Source organism: Artemia franciscana, unplaced genomic scaffold (assembly GCF_032884065.1).
Source record: "Artemia franciscana unplaced genomic scaffold, ASM3288406v1 PGA_scaffold_36, whole genome shotgun sequence".
NCBI lineage: Eukaryota > Metazoa > Arthropoda > Branchiopoda > Anostraca > Artemiidae > Artemia > Artemia franciscana.
The window spans coordinates 308,092-329,737 of NW_027062672.1; the positions used below are offsets into that span (position 1 = coordinate 308,092).

The following is a 21,646-nucleotide window of genomic DNA, read 5'->3' on the forward strand; positions in this document are numbered from 1 at the left end:
AACTTAGAGAAAGCCATTTAGTAAAAAAAAAAAAAAAATAATATACAAATTTCATTTCAATAATTTATGTGCGGAGAGCCAAAATCAAACATGGATTTATTCAAAAACGTTCAGAAATTAAATAAAAAAAAACTAGTTTTTTTTTACTGAAAGTAAGGAGCGACATTAAAACTTAAAACGAACAGAAATTACTCCGTATATGAAATGGGTTGTCCCCTCCGCCATCCCTCGCTCTTTACGCTAAAGTTTGACTCTTTGCCACAATTCTACTTTTTAAAACAATTAAAAGCTTTAGCGTAAAGAACAAAGGATTGCGGAGGGGACAACCCATTTCATATACGGAGTAATTTCTGTTCGTTTTAAGTGTTAATGTCGCTTCTTACTTTCAGTTAAAAAAAACTAGTTTTTTTTTATTTAATGTAATACATAGAATCGGTATTTTGGTTAGGTTCAGTTGGTATACAAAATAATGCATTCTGGGCGGCCGGCTTTCCATAATTCTTTGTCGTAGTTTCAATAATTTTGTTTCTAAAGTATTATATTTTCATCTTATTTTAGTATATTTCATTATGACTAACCTATTTAGGTTAATCATTATGATTAACATATTTGGTATTTTCATTATTTTGGTATATTTCATATAATCATACTATACTTGCGTCTAACAGTTTCGCTCCATTTTTTCCTTTCTATTTTTGTTGCTGAAGGACAAAGTATATTGGTCCAAAATACATGACGGCTCTTTTGCTTTGGCTATTATTGACCCATTATTTTTTTTTCTCCTAGTTATTATTGATCTTAACCCATCTTTAACATTCAAAAGGGTGTAAATTGTCCTTATCGATAGAAAAAAAGAGGGAAAATAAAAAAAATTTGAAAGTGAATAGCCCTTCCCTGAATACCCTCCCCGACGAGGGCTTTACTAGGAGACACGTATTGGAATTTATTTTATTTGAGAGACACACACACACACACATATATATATATATATATATATATATATATATATATATATATATATATATATATATATATAAATATATATATATACTAGCTGTTGGGGTGGCGCTTCGCGCCACCCCAACACCTAGTTGGTGGGGGCGCTTCGCGCCCCCCCCCCCCCCAAGCCCCCCCGCGCGCGTAAGTCGTTACGCGCCATATTAGTTACGCGCCATTGTAGTTGTGTCCCTATGTCCCACCTGTGAATATAGATAGATAGATATATATATATATATATATATATATATATATATATATATATATATATATATATATATATATATATATATATATATATATATATATATATATATATATATATATATATATATATATATATATATGTTTTTAACTACGTAAAACTTGCGAATATACAACATTCTTTGCTGTCCCATTGTCTGTGCATATAAATAGATTGTCAGGTTTACCGACTCTTGAACATGCAACATATAATGGTCCATGGGAAAACAATCCGTATTCAGATCTATACCTCATGATTCTAATGATTGCCCTTGAGCTTTGTTGATGGTGATTGCTAATCGACCATTCCCTGAGTCGCCATCGTCATTTATATATCCCCCTGTGCACCCCGGCGTCCCCTTTGTAGTTATGTCCCTGTGTCCCGGTCGTCATTTATATTCCCTGTGTCCCGGTCGTCATTTGTGTCCCGGTGTTCCAGTCTGTGATTTCTCTTTGAGTGTCCCGGGCGTCATTTATATTCCTTGTGTCCCGGTGTCCCGGTCGTCATTTATATCCCCCTGTGCCCCCCGGCGTCCCCATTGTAGTTGTGTCCCTGTGTCCCAGTCGTCATTTATATTCCCTGTGTCCCGGTCGTCATTTGTATCCCGGTGTCCCGGTCTGTATATACATTCGTTTTTTAGTTTTGTTTTTCTCCTTTATTTTTTTCCTATGTTTTTTTTCTTTTTTAGTTTATTTAGATTTTTAGATTTTTTAGTTTTTTTATTAGTTTTTAGTTTTTTTGTAGTTTTTACCATTTTTTTAGTTTTTTTAGTTTTTTTTTTTACTTATGTCCTGGTCGTCATTTATACTCCCTGTGTCCCGGTCGTCATTTGTGTCTCGGTGCTTTGTTGATTGCTAATTTATATTATATTTATATTTATATTTTTTATATTTATTAATATTTTTTTAGTTTTCTTTTTCTCTTATTTTTCAGTTTTTTCCTTTTTTTTAGTTTTTTCTTTTTTAGTTTTTAGTTTTTTTTTTAGTTTTTTAGCTTTTTTAGTTTTTTTTATTAGTTTTTAGTTTTTTTTTTAGTTTTTGCCTTTTTTTAGTTTTTTCAGTTTTTTTTAGTTTTTAGTTTTTTACCTTTTTTTAGTTTTTTTTAGTTTTTTAGCTTTTTTAGTTTTTTTTCTTTTTAGTTTTTTTTGTAGTTTTTACCTTTTTTAGTTTTTTTTCTTCTTTTGTATTAGTGTGAAATAATTCAGACGTCATATGCGGACAAACACGACGTCACTCGACAGACAGACAGACAGACATAACCCACAAACAACTTATTTTTATATATATTTATTCATATTTTTTTAGTTTTCTTTTTCTCTTTTATTTTTCAGTTTTTTCCTTTTTTTTAGTTTTTTTCTTTTTTAGTTTTTAGTTTTTTTTAGTTTTTTACCTTTTTTTAGTTTTTTTTAGTTTTTTTAGTTTTTTAGCTTTTTTAGTTTTTTTATTAGTTTTTATTTTTTTTGTAGTTTTTGTAGAATATAGATATATATATATATATATATATATATATATATCTTCTATATATATAAAAATAAGTTGTCTGTGGATGGATGGATGGATGGATGTGTGGATGGATGTGTCAGGTGACGTCACCTGAAAAAACTGGATCAGGTGACGTCAAAACTGAAAAAACTAAAAAAGGCAAAAACTACAAAAAAAACTAAAAACTAATAAAAAAAATAAAAAAGCTAAAAAACTAAAAAAACTAAAAAAAGGCAAAAACTACAAAAAAAAACTAAAAAACTAAAAAAAAAAACTGAAAAAACTAAAAAAAGGCAAAAACTACAAAAAAAAACTAAAAACTAATAAAAAAAAGTAAAAAAGCTAAAAAACTAAAAAAACTAAAAAAACTAAAAAAAGGTAAAAAACTAAAAAAAATAAAAAATAAAAAAAAACTAAAAAAAAGGAAAAAACTGAAAAATAAGCTAAAATAAAGGTAAAAACCAATAAAAAACTAAAAAGAAAAAAAGGAAAAAACTAATAAATGACGACACTCAAAGAGAAAGCGACCAGGACAAAAGGAATGTTCGATTAGCAATCAACAAAGCACCGGGACACAGGGAGTATAAATGACGACCAGGACATAAGTAAAAAAAAAAATTAACAAAATTAAAAAGAAGGTAAAAACTACAAAAAAACTAAAAAGAAAAAAAAACTAAAAACTAATAAAAAAACTAAAAAATCTAAAAATCTAAATAAACTAAAAAAGAAAAAAAAAGGAAAAAAATAAAGGAGAAAAACAAAACTAAAAAACGAATGTATATACAGACCGGTACACCGGGATACAAATGACGACCGGGACACAGGGAATATAAATAACGACCGGGACACAGGGACACAACTACAACGGGGACACCGGGGGAAACAGGGGGATATAAATGACGACCGGGACAAAAAAACTAAAAAGAAATAAAAACTAAAAACTAATAAAAAAAACTAAAAAATCTAAAAATCTAAATAAGCTAAAAAAGAAAAAAAAAGGAAAAAAATAAAGGAGAAAAACAAAACTAAAAAACGAATGTATATACAGACCGGGACACCGGGATACAAATGATGACCGGGACCCGGGACACAGGGAATATAAATGACGACCGGGACACAGGGACACAACTACAACGGGGACACCGGGGGAAACAGGGGGATGTAAATGACGACCGGGACACCGGGACAGGGAATGGTCGATTAGCAATCACCATCAACAAAGCTCAAGGGCAATCATTAGAATCATGAGGTATAGATCTGAATACAGATTGTTTTCCCATGGACCATTATATGTTGCATGTTCAAGAGTCGGTAAACCTGACAATCTATTTATATGCAAAGACAATGGGACAGCAAAGAATGTTGTATATTCGCAAGTTTTACGTAGTTAAAACCATATATATATATATATATCTATATTCACAGGTGGGACATAGGGACACAACTACAATGGCGCGTAACTATTATGGCGCGTAACGACTTACGCGCGCGGGGGGGCTTGGGGGGGGCGCGAAGCGCCCCCACCAACTAGGTGTTGGGGTGGCGCGAAGCGCCACCCCAACAGCTAGTATATATATATATATATATATATATATATATATATATATATATATATATATATATATATATTACATCCCCCTGTTTCCCCCGGTGTCCCCGTTGTAGTTGTGTCCCTGTGTCCCGGTCGTCATTTATATTCCCTGTGTCCCGGTCGTCATTTGTATCCCGGTGTCCCGGTCTGTATATACATTCGTTTTTTAGCTTTGTTTTTCTCCTTTATTTTTTTCCTTTTTTTTTCTTTTTTAGCTTATTTAGATTTTTAGATTTTTTAGTTTTTTTATTAGTTTTTAGTTTTTTTTTTCTTTTTAGTTTTTTTGTCCCGGTCGTCATTTATATCCCCCTGTTTCCCCCGGTGTCCCCGTTGTAGTTGTGTCCCTGTGTCCCGGTCGTCATTTATATTCCCTGTGTCCCGGTCGTCATTTGTATCCCGGTGTACCGGTCTGTATATACATTCGTTTTTTAGTTTTGTTTTTCTCCTTTATTTTTTTCCTTTTTTTTTCTTTTTTAGTTTATTTAGATTTTTAGATTTTTTAGTTTTTTTATTAGTTTTTAGTTTTTTTTTCTTTTTAGTTTTTTTTTTGTTAATTTTTTTTTTTACTTATGTCCTGGTCGTCATTTATACTCCCTGTGTCCCGGTGCTTTGTTGATTGCTAATCGAACATTCCTTTTGTCCTGGTCGCTTTCTCTTTGAGTGTCGTCATTTATTTTTTTCTTTTTTAGTTCTTTTAGTTTTTACCTTTTTTAGTTTTTTTTAGTTTTTTAGATGAAAATTTTTTTTAGTTTTTTCCTTTTTTTCTTTTTAGTTTTTTATTGGTTTTTACCTTTATTTTAGCTTATTTATCAGTTTTTTCCTTTTTTTTAGTTTTTTTTTTATTTTTTATTTTTTTAGTTTTTTACCTTTTTTTAGTTTTTTTAGTTTTTTTAGTTTTTTAGCTTTTTTACTTTTTTTATTAGTTTTTAGTTTTTTTGTAGTTTTTGCCTTTTTTTAGTTTTTTCAGTTTTTTTTTTAGTTTTTTATTGGTTTTTACCTTTATTTTAGCTTATTTTTCAGTTTTTTCCTTTTTTTTAGTTTTTTTTAGTTTTTAGTTTTTTTAGTTTTTTACCTTTTTTTAGTTTTTTTAGTTTTTTTAGTTTTTTAGCTTTTTTATTTTTTTTATTAGTTTTTAGTTTTTTTTGTAGTTTTTGCCTTTTTTTTAGTTTTTTTAGTTTTTTAGCTTTTTTATTAGTTTTTAGTTTTTTTTTGTAGTTTTTGCCTTTTTTTAGTTTTTTTAGTTTTTTAGCTTTTTTATTTTTTTTATTAGTTTTTAGTTTTTTTTGTAGTTTTTGCCTTTTTTTAGTTTTTTCAGTTTTGACGTCACCTGATCCAGTTTTTTCAGGTGACGTCACCTGATCCACGATCCACAGATCCACAGACAACTTATTTTTATATATATAGATAGTTGTTTTTTTTTACTTATGTCCTGGTCGTCATTTATACTCCCTGTGTCCCGGTGCTTTGTTGATTGCTAATTTTTTTCAGTTTTTTTTTTAGTTTTTTATTGGTTTTTACCTTTATTTTAGCTTATTTTTCAGTTTTTTCCTTTTTTTTAGTTTTTTTTAGTTTTTAGTTTTTTTAGTTTTTTACCTTTTTTTAGTTTTTTTAGTTTTTTTAGTTTTTTAGCTTTTTTATTTTTTTTATTAGTTTTTAGTTTTTTTTGTAGTTTTTGCCTTTTTTTAGTTTTTTTAGTTTTTTAGCTTTTTTATTAGTTTTTAGTTTTTTTTTTAGTTTTTGCCTTTTTTTATTTTTTTTAGTTTTTTAGCTTTTTTATTTTTTTTATTAGTTTTTAGTTTTTTTTGTAGTTTTTGCCTTTTTTTAGTTTTTTCAGTTTTGACGTCACCTGATCCAGTTTTTTCAGGTGACGTCACCTGATCCATCCACAGACAGACAACTTATTTTTATATATATAGAAGATAGATATATATATATATATATATATATATATATATATATATATATATATATATATATATATATATATATATATATATATATATATATATATATATATATATATATATATATATATATATATATATATATATATATGTATATATGTATATATCGAAATAGAAAGTCTTGAGATTTTAGAGACCCAGGTCGGTCCCTCTCTATTTTCGTACGCGCCAGCTTGCTAGTGATAGTTTAAACTAGACAAAATAAAGAAGAGAAGAAACCATTTCGTTACGGCACTAATTACCGTATTTCACCTCCTGGCTTTCAGACAGTTGGCAAGAAACACAAACATAAAAGAGAGACACAAAAAAGAACTCCAGTGTCTTCCCTGTTAGAAGCTACAGTTCTTTTAAGTTTCTTTACGCATGGCTACCAACGCGGAACACTCAAGGGGTTGCTCAATCTCCACCGTTTAATGTGCAGAGTGGCACTTGTTCCTCCGCGCGTAGCACAGTTCCGCCAAACCAAGCTCCATATGGTATGCTTTTGAGCCAAACAGGGCTCACCTTCCCAGCTAATAGCGCGTGCCATCGGGGGCACTCAATTTTTTAACACGGGCAACCCCTCGAGAACAATTCAATTAGTATCTTAGGGAAAAAGCTATCTTATGCAACAAGTAGCCTAGTGAGTAGGCTACGTAAGAGGGTACCGGTGTTTAATCTAAAAAGCAGATCAGGAGCGACCCGGCTCAATAGTAACCAAAACTCTAAAAAAAAACGGAATTTTGACACCAATAGTTACATCAAAAGAATCGCATTTTATTGCTGGTTTTTAATATACACGTTTCATCAAGTTTAATCTTACCCCTCAAAAGTTACGAGCCTGAGAAAATTTGTCTTATTTTAGAAAATAGGGGGAAACACCTCCTATAAGTCACATAATCTTTATGCAAATCACACAATCAGATTCAGAGAATCAAAGAACCCTACTGTAGAGGTTCCAAGGTCCTATCTGCAAAAATGTGGAATTTTGTAATTTTTGCCAGAATACAGATCATGGATGCGTGTTTTTTGTTCTTTTTTCCCATGGGTGATCGTATCGACCCAGTTGTCCTAGAGTGTCGCAAGAGGGCTCATTCTAACGGAAATGAGAAGTTCTAGTGCCCTTTTTAAGTGACCAAAAAATTGGAGGACACCTAGGCCCCCTCCCACGCTCGTTATTTTCCCAAAGTCACTAGATAAAAATTTTGAGATAGCAATTTTGTTCAGCATAGTCGAAAAGCTAATAACTATGTCTTTGGGGACGCCTTAATCTCCCACAGTCCCCAGGGGAGGGGGTGTAAGTTACGAACTTTGACCATTGTTTACATATAGTAGTGGTTATTGGGAAGTGTACAGACATTTTCAGGGGGACTTTTCGACGGTGAGGGGAGGGTTGGGGCGAGAGGGTTACATTGGAGTATCTTTCCATGGAGGAATTTATCATGAGGAAAGATAAATTCCTTTATTTAAACAAAAAAAAATGAGAAAATAAATAGAAAAAAAAGTTTTTTAACTTGAAGTAAGGAGCAGCATTAAAACTTAAAACGAACAGAAGTTATTCCGTATATGAAAGGGGTTCTCCCCTCCTCGACACCTCGCTCTTTACACCAAAGTTTTCATTGTTTTAAAAGGTAGAGTTGTGCGAAAAAGTCAAATTTTAGCGTAAAGAGCGGGTCGTCGAGGAGGGGACAACCCCTTTCATATGCGGAATGATTTCTATTCGTTTTAAGTTTTAATGTCGCTCCTTACTTTCAGTTGAAAAATCTTGTTTTTTTTTATTTAATTATAGATAAGGATAGATTCGCTTCATTCTGCCGTGTACCAGAAAAAAAAACAAAAAAACCAAACGCCCCGTAATGTTTCCATCCATCTTTGCATGTCGTTGCTGTAGTGACAAAAGGTCCCAACTAACATTTCTTGTTAGTCTCCTTTACAATTCTTTCCTATTCTATACGAATGCGATCATTTTCTGCAAGTTTTCATTATCATTGAAAATTTTCGGCCTTTCACAACCAAAACTAGTATGTTCATTTCAAAGGGTTCTGATGTAGATTTATCTCGTGATTAATGGTCGTTCACAATCAATTAACCACGCTTGAAAAGCCAATTTATGTTCCTTCTTCATTTTTAGAAAATAACGTAGCCAAAAGCCCGATTATGTTCTAAATCCCGGTCATGTCAATGGATATCCAGAAGGTAATTACGCACAAGAGAGGCTTCTACACCCTCTACTCAAATATACGATCATCCTATAATTTCGCAAAATTTTTTAATATATGTAATTTACTGACTCAGTTTTTAATTTGCCCCCCTTCCTGTCCTTGTGAGCATGTCTGAGTGTAGATGTCACTGTAAGATCTCTCGAATCACGGTGCAGTAAATATGTTTACCTTTCAGTGATTTCATCCTGTAAATATTCAACCTAAGTAAGCAGGAATGCAGGAGGGAGGCCACTGGGCTCCTGCCCATAATAACGGAATTGTTAAGGTGTTTTTGCAGTTTGTCAGAATTTCCCCCACAATAGCAATTTTTAGTATTTTTGAACAATTGACCCCTCCCTTTTCGCCACCAAATACAATCATACATACGATGATACATCTAAGCATATGTGCATCTAATACTGATTGCCAAAGTTATTTTTTAGAAAAAAATAAAAATTTTGCTTTCGATGATACGTTGGTAAGAAATGAATCAAAGCCAAAAATTGGTAGGCTGGCAATGATAATCCAGCTGAGAATTTGGCTAAATTTGGACAAATTTGAGACAATAGTCATATCAATGAGGGCGAAACATATTTATCCCTACTAATTAATCCTGAGACGGTGTGCCCCACCGAATACAAACATAATTATCAATATCATTTTTGTTCACTCATTCGAAGATCTTTTACTAATCTTATGTGGAAGCTTAAACAGAAGTAAAAAAATTGTTGATGTAAAAGTCAGACCCACCCAGAAAGTAAATTGATCAAGTCCATGAAAGTGTCAATGAAGATCGCGGGCTTTGAAACAAAAAAGAAGATCGCGGAATTTGATTTCTTTTTTCTTCCTTTTTAAACAAGACCTCATGTTTAGTCAACAACCTCGTGAAAGTAGAAATTTAATGGTTAATCAAATGCGTTGATGTTACGTCTAAAAATATAAAAGTAAAAAAAAAACTACAGTGAAAAATTAGATGTAATTTTTTGGCTTATGTGGGCAGAATATTCTCAAGTTCAACACGTTCGAGTGCGATCATGAAGAGCGCGCACGTTACATCTAAATAAAATAGATTCAGGTATGTGTAGAGAATTACTGTCATGGGGGGCGGGAGTAAAAATAAAAAGCCAGTTCTACTCGATAATCTGAATAAAAAGTACCCAAACGCTCAAAAGAATTCCAGGTTTTGGGGCAGAGGTATAGGTCCCCATTTCTCCTCTCCAGCGGCGTCATTTGGGGGGATCAGGAGGGACTTTTGCCCCCTCCGATAATCTGAAGAAAAAATTAGGTACTTACGTTTTATTCCGACCACACTCAAGGAGATGGATCTGTTTGATCCGTTTAAAGCCTGTTTTTCTGTATGCATTCTCAGATAATCCACTTAGCCTGAGTGGGATAAACTACTATAGAGGTATACTTTAATTAAGTATTTAAAATGTAGAGTTGGTTAGCTGTTTAATAAAAACAAAAAAAATATTCAATAAAAATGCGATGTGGGCGGCCTGCTTCCCATAATTCTCTTTCGCAGCTTCCATAATTTTGTTACTAATTATATTTTCATTATATTTTCATCAAATTTTAGTATATATCATTAGGATTAACCTAAGTTCACTTCTTGAGTGTGGTCGGGATAACACGCAAGTACCAATTTTCTGAACGCCCTATTTATACACAGGTAGAAAATCTGTAGGAAAATATAGATAGACGTCAGTTTATGCAGACAAAATATTGTCAAGTAATTGACAGAATATTGTCAAGCAAGAGAATATTGTCAAATAATTCATAAATTTCATACCTATAGCCCATAAGGACTTGATTTTTCTGAAAAACGTCTTGGGCCAAGATCCCGCAGTTACGTTGCCATATGAACCTTGAAAATCAAATTCGGAGGCTGAAAAAGAGTTAAGAAGAAAATCATGCTCAAAGCAAAGCCCATAGTGTCAAGGGCGCCCATAGGGGAGGGAAGGTGGGATTCAGCCCTCTTCCTCGAGTAGCAGAAGTGCTTCAAATCTTAGCCCAACTAAAAAAAGAATTTCAGAATTACCCGTTTTATCGAAATATAAGATTCCAACGGGCGCCCTTGCATAGTGTTAATCAGCAAAATCTAAACTGCTATTCTAACAAATTAAAAACAATCGTACCAAGCACTCCACACTTCATTTCACCATTTTTGATATTCCGTGGCGTTTTGCAAAAAAGGTCCAAAGTCTACTTTTTTCTGAAAATGAGTTCGAAAGAGCTCGAATAGTTCTATCGATTGATCTTTTCGAAATGGTTTTTAATTCAGACCGACTTATAAATTGTTCGAAAAGAAAACGGTCAGAAATTCAGAGTCAAAACCAAAAGTCAAAAGTGATCGGAGGATAACTAGCCTCCCACCTTACACTCTTTTCCCCCAAATGAATTCAATTGAAATTTGAAATAGCCTAGCCCTTTTATTCAAGTTCAAATAGCCCTGCTCCCCTCCCAGCCCACAGAGAATGGGCTATAAGTTGTGCTAGTTGCTGATTGTCAGCATATAAGTTGTTTTATGAAAGGGGTGGCCGTATTACCTTTGGAGGGGCTCATCTGAATGGAAATTGAAAGTTTTAGTGCTATTTTTTAGTCGAAAGTGATCAGAGGGTAAACAGCTGATCAGGGCTTCAAAAAAAGGCTCAAGTACCTTATCTTCTAGGTAACGAATAATTCGGCAATTTGGGTATTACCTTTGGAGGGGCTCATTTGAATGGAAATTGAAAGTTCTAGTGCTATTTTTTTAGTCGAAAGTGATCAAAGGGTAAACAGCTGATCAGGGCTTAAAAAAAGGCTCAAGTACCTTATCTTCTAAGTAACGAATAATTCGGCAATTTGGGCTTTTCTAGCGAATACCGATTAAAAAGTTAAATAGAAATCAGTCTTTAAAGTTTCAGCTATCTTAAATTTTAACTTATTGGAAAGATTTTCCATTGTACATTTTCATTTTGCTCTCCTGTAAAATAAAGAAAAGTGGGTTTATGCCTTTTTTGCAGAACACCACGGATTTATCCATTACGATATTTATTGTGTTTTTTAAGTATGCTATAGTTTTCATTTATTGTATTTATTTGTGTACCTTCCTTTAGTATTTACAAGCGACGTATTAAACAGTTTGTGTAACGAACTGTGAGTAAGGAGCGACGCGGCTCAATAGTAACTGAAACTCTAAAAAACGGAATTATGATACAAATAGTTATATGAAAAGAACTGAATCATTAGGCTGATTACAAATATATAGTTTCATTAGGATTCATATTACCCATCAAAGGCTACGAGCATAAGAAAATTCGCCTGATTTTCGAAAAAGGGAGGAAACATCCCCTAAAAGTCAAAGAATTTTAATGAAAATGACACCATCAGATTCAACTTATCAGAGAACCTTACTCTAAACGTTTCATACTCCTATGGGCAAAAACGTGGAATTTCGTATTTTTTGCCAGAAGAAAGATCAGGGATGCGTGTTTATTTATTTTTTTTTTTTTTGTCTAGTGGTGGTTATTCTATGTGGTTTAGGCATGTTTGTTTGGTATTGTTTTATTAATGATTCTAAAGATATGATGATTTTAAATATGTAAAAATAATAAGTTTAAAACTACCCTTAAACAAAACAGCATAAGAAAAATCGCCAGATTGATTCTTATTATTCAACTGCTCAATCATTATCAAATATTCTTATGAAGTATGATTTTCGTATTTTTCAAATACTTCAAAACCTGGACCAAAAAAAATATCAAAACTCATAAATTTTATGGGTAGGTTTATCCAATAAATAAACTCACCAATCTAAAAAAAAAAGAATTGTCTCCTGAATCAAGAATAAAGGCATGTCCCTCCAGCTTGAGCTTGGCTCGATTAGAGGCTTAATCTGAACTTAATATTTTTCACTCTTTTTTAAAAATAAATTTGTCAATTTGGTCAATTATTGACACCCTTTTCATATTCCCCCCCAATATTTTTCTCTAGATCCGCCCCTGGGGGAGAGGTGTCTGATTTATTTGTTAAAACCCAAGAGCCGTCAGCAGTCAGATGACTATACTCTGAGGCATGAACACCAAGTTTATTTTCTTTCGGGAGCGTTTATGTATCACCATCTTCAACTTACTCAAAACCCATCATGCCAATAAGAGTAATTTAGTAACTATAAACAAGGCTTTACCGGATAGGAAGACAAGGGAGATTAGGCATCCCAAACAGCATTTGAGAAACAGCTAAATTTCCGTGACCCAATAGGGTTGGCACATATACCAGGTGCATTTTTGTACATTTATCAATTTTATGAAATTACATTATTTAATGTATATTTTTTTTTTGTTTAAATTAGAACATTTTTACTAAAGACAGTGAAACAGCAAATTTGAAGTAAACCCTTAAATATTAACAATCCACATTTTACGGAACCACTCGCTGAACCCTTTTTTGAAGGTAAAAGACACTAATCCTTAAATTCAAAGCAGATCCTTCATAACATCACAATCAATATCGCCTCAAAAATTTGGCCACAGTAATAAAAAAGGTAATATTAGCCACTGATAATCCAATTGATAATTAGTAATCAGTAAACGAATGCCTGCTATTATTGCAATTGATAAAGTAGATCAATCGGCATTTATTTTAAGAGTTAACATTAAGATTTGATTATTTAAGAGTTAATTATTGTATTTATGTTTTGAGAAAATAGGTTCCAGTTACATTTTACATAGACAGAATGTCTTTTTTTGTAGACTTCACAAAAAAAAATGTCATAACAATCGCCTAATACTTTCGTTTCGTCTGCGAATTAAATGTTTTTTAAGATGTAACGTGGTAATATTTCTTGTCTATATTATGGATTAACGACAGTTCTTGACTATAAAGGTCCTTGATTCGGCCCTGAAGCAATGATAGTGGTGAAATCAAACTCTGGGCCATGGACTTCCAGGAAAAGATCAAATTATTGTGCCACAGCATGACAAATATTGCTTGTGCAAGTGTGAAGGAAATGTTTTGAATAATTTTTTTTTTCTTAGAAGAACGACCCTAAAAGAAGAATACATTTTTTTCATAATTTTTTCGTCAATTTTTCATAATTTAGTGTTCATTATATAAAGAATTTTATATTAAATTATAGGAGACAGTTCCTTATTTTTCTTTCGATTGCAGTGTCTGCTTCGATATCTGAAATCAATTCTTTGAAAGCCAATAAGATATAAACACAAAGTTAAAATATTATAAAATATAAATATAAACGTGAATAAATTTGTAGATCTGGTATAAGATATACGCGCGAAGTTAACAAACTTTGTGCCAGTTAAACCAAAGCAAGAAAAGCTTCTAATGAGAGTACAAAAAAAAATGTTTTTTGGGTATTTTATTTATTTTGTTTTTGCGTCTTTTATGTTAACTGTGTGTTGTTACCTTCAAATCCTGCCTTGTTAATCACGTTCAAAACTTTGTTATCAAGCAACTAGAATAATAAATTAGTTCTACAACACACAATCTTCGCATGCCAAAATTTAACAGAGAAGGAGGAATACCTGTTAAGCTCAGCTTCCTTTCTTCTTTACTGGTGTGCGTCAACCGGGCACGACTAGATTTGTGGGTCCACAAAGACCTACCAAAACGCGGACTTGAATTAGGACTTGACCCTGCACTTGCTAGTCCTCGTCGTCTGGTTATTGGCGATACGATACACCCTGTCAAGCGAAAAAAGTAAGTAGGTTGTGTTCAAAGCGACAAGTTAGGCTTATTTGAATTCTTATGTAGACACGGTGCCTTAAATAATCGCATCATATCGTCTATTATAGACTTGTTTAGGTTGTGTGGCATAAGTATTAAGAATATCATCAAAATGGTGATTTTTTTCACTATTTAGTCATTTAAATTTAGACTATTTAGTCCATTTGGAGCAGAATTTCCTTTTTAAGGTCCAGGAAGGGCAGTCCCTAAAAATGATCTAGCATAACTGTTAGGAAAACACAAACAAAAAAATCAGCTCAAAAGAATTATCACTTGTGTAATTTGGCCAATTATCTGGCCAATTACTCAACCCCTGTGGTGTCAACCGCTTTGATTGACTAACTCACCAGCATATGGGGCGTAAACATTTGCTGTATTTCACTGAAATACGAATGGAATTTCACTGTATTTCACATTCAAACCACAAATTCTCAACGGCTCTCGACGATAGCAAGTCCCCTGGGATAACTCGCTTATAGACTCTTTGTCTTTGTGATGTTCAGCCAGCGCTGAAGCTCAGATTTTTTTTTTTTCAAGTAACGTATTAACTTATTGTCTTGCCTTTGCGGTTTTATGCGTCTTGTGCACCTAGCTTAATACTAATCCGAACAGTCACGGTTATATCTGAGCCAGGGTCATATCCAGGATTTTTTTCGAAAAGGGGGGGGGGGTAGAAACAAATTTTTTTCGAAGGGGGGTTTTCAAAAAAAACTAAAAACGTATCGAAACTTTATTCATCCCGTTAAGTTTGATACGTTTTACGATTCGGACAAACATTTCGGGGGGTGGAGTTTAAACTCACTACCCCCCTGGATACAGACTTGATCTGAGTTGAGAGTATAAACGCCACAAGCCGTAGAGTAAAAACTACAAGTGCACAAGAGGAGCTATGATTCATGGTTCGTAAGGACAGTCATGGGAGTAACGACTGACAACTCGTAGCTCAATTGCAGTCAGCAATGCTACTATATACTTATATATTCATTCCAAGAATTCCCGGATTTAGCCATATATATAGTAATTATTTCGGGGCTGGGGGTTAAAATTTTTGGATGGGATAAAAATCCCTCAGAGAAAATGCCGAAAAGAGGCAACTTTGGCAGTAAATAAAAGAATTATTGAAAAATAAAACACATATCAAAGAGCAAAGGAGCAAAAGCCTCAACCCTCACATGTTTGCCTGCCTCTTTGGTTGACTTTAGGCCAGATCTTTTTTTTTCCTAACCTCACATACAATTTAATAAACTTCCTGGCCATAACAATGTGCAAAAATAACCTGAATTCCATGACAAATTTCGGCTTATGTTTTCCGGGAAGTTTTTTCACCCTAACTTTTTCCCGTGAAAGCACACATGGACCTCTATGAAAACAAAGAAATTATTGCGTATATGAGGATGTTCGCCCCCTCGTCAATACCTTCCTCTTTACGTCCAATTTTTTTAGCACTTTTAAAAGACCTGTTTATTCTAACTAAACGGCCTTAGTGATTCAGGAGTCATTCTTAAAGAATTGGGAAAAATTCAAACTTTAGCATAAAGAGCGAGGTGCTGAAGAGGGGCGACCCCCCTCATATACGTTATAATTTCTGTTCGTTTCAAGTTTTAATGTTACTCCTTACTTTCAGTAAAAAAAAAATCTGTTTTTTAATTTAATTTTATGCACAAGAAACGGGGACGGTTTTTGATTTGTCTTATCAGAAGGGTTTCCGCTTCCCTTCTATAAGCCTGAAACAAAGCTAAATAATTGAAGGGGAACAATTTGATACTTTAGCTTTTTAAGCCAGGAACAGAACATTAAATCCACAAATATTCCGGGTCCCTTATTTTCAATTTAAAAATGGATCAAGATGTTTGAATAAATTTGGTCATAAAAGGAGGGGGTTTATGCACTCTCTTCCATGCAGGAGCCTGAGTGTTCGCATATAAATTTATGATGTTAAAATAAATGTCACTACGAAGAAGACGATGGTTCACCCAAAAAAAAGCTTGCAAATGTTACTGCTTGATGATGATTTGTACTTCTCTAGACTACAATGCCACCAATGTCTACACGATAATTGTCGTTTATAAAAGCAAAGAGATGGTAATTTTCAATTTTACAGAAAATCAGTACAAAAACTGCCGACCAAGTCGGCGCCAAGTTGCAATTGGATCATGGCTAATTGACTGGAACCAATTTAGCCAGATCCTATCAAAATGCACTGGTCAGCAATTGAAATAATATCCATTTGACTAATCTTGATTTTGGATATCTTTTCAACATCTCTCAAATCAGCAATCCGGAAATGACATGGAACTAAATTGGATTTCGGTAACGCTTTTATCATTAGATGACGGATGATCTGTCCCCGGTAACTGACAAAACAGCATGTTGAATTTCTCGTAAACTTAAAAGATTTAGGACACAGTCTGTGTGTTCGCAAAGGGCTTGATTGAAGGGCAACCACAACAGAGGGCGTTAGAATTCAAAATCCATAGTAGAGGGCGGGAATATTCGCCCTCCTCCCAGAACACCAAAAAACATATGTGGCGATTGGTGAAAATTTGACATTTTCTAGTGATTCTTTACATGTCCTCGGAAAAATATTTAAAAGGTAGACTCTTTCCCCGAGAAAAATTCATGGGATGGCCTTTCCTATGTTATATTCCGAGTTTGAACATAAAAGCATCCAGAGGTTTTTGGAGCAGGTGAGGCCGTATCTAGAGGGGTATTAGGGTTTGGACCGCCCAAATGTTTTCACATTCGTTAAAGTGTAACATAATGCATATAAAAAAACTGTTGATGCGCTTTTTTAAAGTTTTATGTAACCCCCCCCCACCCCGAAAAAATCCTGGATACGGCCCTGAGATTAGGATGTAAATCAGGGTAAACCATTTTTTTCCAAAATTTAAAACCACTGCAGATGTCTCTCTAGTCTTGGCCTCTACCAAAAATCTGAGGTAATAGCGCCCCTTGCCTGCATGCAAAATCTCTAAATTCGCAAAGGACCTGAGAAGATTATGTCCTAAAAAGCAGTTTAAATACAATTCAGCTTAGAAAGGTTTGCACTAGAATATGTGTCTTGACTAGGATTAGCGGGCCAAAAGTACAAACTTCATTCAATTGGTTTCTAATATTAATTTCGTTCAAGAGAGATTTTTTTTTTTTCAGAAACATGTCTTAAAAATTTTCAGAATTTTATTCAGAGCCACATCCAGCTAAGTTTTAAAGAAGTGGCCACATAACATTACTCAGGAGGGGGGGGAAGCTTTCGCCAATCAATCATTCAATGAATTTATTAATACTAAAAACAAACAATTGCAACCATAAAACAGTTACTAAGCCCAAGCTTTGCCGAAGCCACAAAGCCAGCTTGTGGCTTTACCAAAGCCACAAGCTCTGCTTGTAATTAGCCAATGAGTAAAGGTTCGTTTGTTGGGTTCAATTCCCCAGCTTTCTGAGACGATAAGGATGCGATACGCTTCCCCCCTGTGACTAAAAATTATTTTTGATTTCAATATACAAGTTTTGAGCATTGTAGAGCCTCCGTATTTATACAAAATTGTATTTATATTTATATTATCGTATTTATACGCATTTATATTTATTTATATTTATATTATTGTATTTATACGTATTTAAATTTATCGTATTTATATTTATATTATTGTATTTATACGTGTTTACTGTATTTATACATATACGAGAAGATTGCTTTAGTTATGGTGGGAAATGATGCTGGCATTTGCTTCGGCGCAGAATTAGGATATAATCAGGTATTTTTCCGATTCCCTCTTAGTGGGATATTTTGATGAGCTTTGTTTCAAGGAACACAGAGAAGGCTATAAGAGAAAATGGTGTAAAATGAAAGTCAAAACCCTGCAAGACTTAGATTGCGTAAATAACATGAGTATCATATATATAAAAAAAAATATTTGCGAAATCAATGAACAGATGGAGGTATTGAGAGTTTGGGGATGATGAATAAATTTGAAAATTGATATGAAGTAGACTGTGTCGCTTAGACTAGCTATAAATGAAGATGATGTTAGGTAACGAGAAAAGTCGATCAAGTAGATAGCTTTTTACTTACATCGGTAAGTAAATTACCGATTTATTACCGATTTATTAGTAAAAAAATATAAATATAATATAAATTACCGATTTATTAGTAAAGATGGTGGATGCAGTGAAGATTTGAAGGGTGGAATAGCCAAAGTACAGGGTGTTTTTAGCACTCAAACAAAGTTTGCAAGAATAGGATAACAAGTCTGTGAACTATTATTAGATACTAGAAGCCACGGCCATTAAGACAGTCAGGTATGGCACTAGTAAATGTGTTTTTTGATGGGCTGTAGAAGGTTTGCTCAGTGTTTTCAAAGAGCATCGTATAAGGGCAGGGCCGCATCCACGATTTTTTTTTCGGGGGGAGGGGTTACAGAAGAATTTTTTCAGGAGTTTCACAAAAAAACTGGAAAAAGCATCAAAAATTTGTTTATATTCATTGTTAATACGTTCTTACGAGTCAGAAAAACATTTAGGGTATGGATACGGCCTTTTATAAGGGTAATTTTAAGTACTCGTTGGACTTACGATATATCAAACAATAAGCTGTTCGAGAAAAGTCGTTTGATATCAGTTTTTAGTTCTATAATAAATGATGTTAAGATGGCTTGGCCCGATTTTAAGAAGAAGATTGGCAGATTTCTAAGATTGTATTTTTTGGCCATTCATGTTGTGCCAAACTAAAATCAGCCCCGACTTGGGTCGGAATAGGCCATAAAAAAGGGGTTAAAAATAGGGACAACATGGGAGAGGATAAATAGTGAATTTTTGAATAGACTTGGACGGAGAAGGGGCGTGCGTAGTTGTTTTGGCATCCGACAGCTCTGTACTGCAGTGAGTTATTAGTAGTAGTAGTAATAGTTTATTTCTAATCATAATCAAAACCCGAAGCACATTTTTCAATCTTTTCGCTCTAATGTACAGTTAGTCTTGCGTAACATAATATCTATTCAATTACTATATCCGATTTAGCAAAACAAAGACGCTAACCCATTAAATTCATATTTGCTAAATACTTCTGTAATATACTTCAGGAGGTTTTTTCCATTCAGAATTGCCCAGAGCAGGTGGCACACCTCAAGCGTGGCATTCGTTACACGTGGCAGATGAGGAGTGCCGTGGTGAAAGTCTAACAGGCTTGGCACCACGTTTGGCAGAACAATTGTGCCCCATTCCGAAATATACACCAGATGATGGAGAGTAAGCAACCCCTTTGTGTGCTCTTTCATTCAAGATGCCGCCAAATGCACAAAAAACCTTCGATGATTACTAGCATTGAAGCAAATACACATCAGCATCGTCCAAGTTCTCTGTGTCTTTACTTTTTTTTGCTCAGTCAGAATTAGCGAGAAGGCACATAAGAGCAAGGAGAATGTTGCCAAAATGCAAAACTTCTTCGAAATGAACATACTGAACTCACATTGTCCTGCTGATCCTCACTTAAAAAAAAAAACTAAGCAAACGACTTTTGCAAATTATCTCAGAAGTTCCAAAATGTCAGAAAAGGCCAAGGGGCACTGGCTTCCCACCACATGGTGTACAACTCGGAACGCCTTGTGTGCCGCAAAGTTCTCCGATTGGAACAGTCCCCAAAACAGTTGGGAACAGTTCCGCCATCTGGTGTACAAGATTTTTGACAAGATTTCTGTGTACAAGACGATATGGCGAGACACCAAAAAAATATTTCCTATTAATTTGGAGCTCCATTTTTTTTTTATATATTTACATGACGGATTAAATGGCTTTCTATACCAGTGGTTTCAAAATCATTAGGCATACCACTCCCTTTACAGAAAAAAATTACTCAGCACTCCATGGAAATTAATTCTTTCTAAATTTTAAAAGCAATTAAACAGAAAGATATATGAATTCATGTGTCTACTTTTTTTGTAAGGGCAAAGTAAGGTCTAAAATAGAAACACCGTTGGTTTTAAAACACGAAATTATTTATTGAATTCAGAATCGAAAGATATTACAAAAAGAAAGTTAAAACATTTGGAACCATCGTAATGAGAAGGTTGAACCTCATGTGCTGCAATTTACTTAGTTTTGGCTCATTTTCGTCGATATTAATCTTAAATCTGAGGAGACGCCCTTTTCGAAAATCACGCACTCCAGGTGGCACGTGCCAAGTATGGCAGTGTCACCTGTGCCAGAAACTGTGAAGAGCATGGCATAACTGTGTGTCACACGTAGCGTTCTGAGCTTTACAGCAGGTGGCGGAAAGTGAGCACACTACGCTGAAATCCCCACCAAAGGGATGTAGCCCCCTACTTTCGGAAATACTGTCTATGATCCCGTATGACTATATCCCATTGGAAAAGAGGAACAATATTTTTAATAAAGACAGGATGAAAATATACGAACACAAACATTAAGACTATATTTTTTTTAAAGATGATGGGAAGCCTCCCTGGGAGCATAGGGTTTGTAAAATATTATCAGCGGCTCTTACTTTATAAGAAGGAAAGGGGATTATTTTGACCTCATGATCATCTACATCAGATCTAAATATAAAAAAAAATCCAGATATCTTACACGGGAATCAAACAGTTCGTGGTCTCCTCCTCAATGCCCCGCTCTTTACGCTAAAGTTTCTTACTGTTTGAAAAATAGAGTTAAGAGAAAGAGTCAAACTTTAGCGTAAAGAGCGATGCATTGAGGAGGAGAATCCCTTTTCATATACGGAGTAATTTCTGTTCGTTTTAAGTTTTAATGTTGCTCTTTACTTCCATTTAAAAAAAATTGTTTTTTATTTATTTAATTAATACAAGGATCAAACACCTAAAACCCATACAGTGGGAAGTTAATCTGTTTTCAGTGGCGGTTTTAGGGGGATATAGGAAGCAATTGCTCCGGGCCCAGAAATTTTAGGGGCCCATAATTTCAAAAAAAGAATCTAATGGTTAACATTACTTTATAATTTTAGGCATTTAACTTTTATTTAATTAAAGTGGAAGGTGCAGTAAATATCTGAAAACAATTGATAAATTATTAATCAATTAATAAAATAAGGTATATATTAACTAATTGGAAATAATTTTGTATAAATGAACATTTTGTTAAAATTTGGCTTGAGAAATTTGTGGTAGACAGGGGGAGCACTAATCAAGATTTTGGCCCGGGCGCATAAGAGGCCAAAACCGTTACGGGCTGTGTGTCTCTCCAAAATACATTAGGGTACTACTCCCTCAGAAAAAAAATATCGTAACTAGCGTCGTTGGTGGTCGTGAGAACTGAATATCATAAAAAAGAATAATCGTGATAATTTTAAACGGACACTAGGAACAAGAATAGCCGATCCATGATGGAGAGCGTTTTTATCTTGACACAGAGCGTCTCATCTGGCATACTGATATCGAAGTAAAACATAAACTAAGATGAATAAATTAAACATCAAATGGATACCCAAGGCACGT

General features: G+C 33.9%; 1 protein-coding gene across 4 annotated transcripts in view; it reads right to left on the reverse strand.

Moving 5' to 3' along the window:
• LOC136041733 (protein TANC2-like) overlaps nucleotides 1-21,646 on the reverse strand; it is a 281,477-nt gene that overhangs the window by 168,933 nt on the left and 90,898 nt on the right. For 2 of the 4 annotated variants that reach the window (XM_065726481.1, XM_065726479.1), the window contains exons 5-6: nucleotides 13,982-14,140; nucleotides 10,249-10,344 (exon numbers count right to left, since the gene is read on the reverse strand). In XM_065726481.1, the coding sequence (XP_065582553.1) occupies nucleotides 10,249-10,344; nucleotides 13,982-14,140 (255 nt within the window). The remainder of the gene's footprint in view (nucleotides 1-10,248; nucleotides 10,345-13,981; nucleotides 14,141-21,646) is intronic. The other 2 variants (XM_065726482.1, XM_065726480.1) reach the window with 1 other exon arrangement.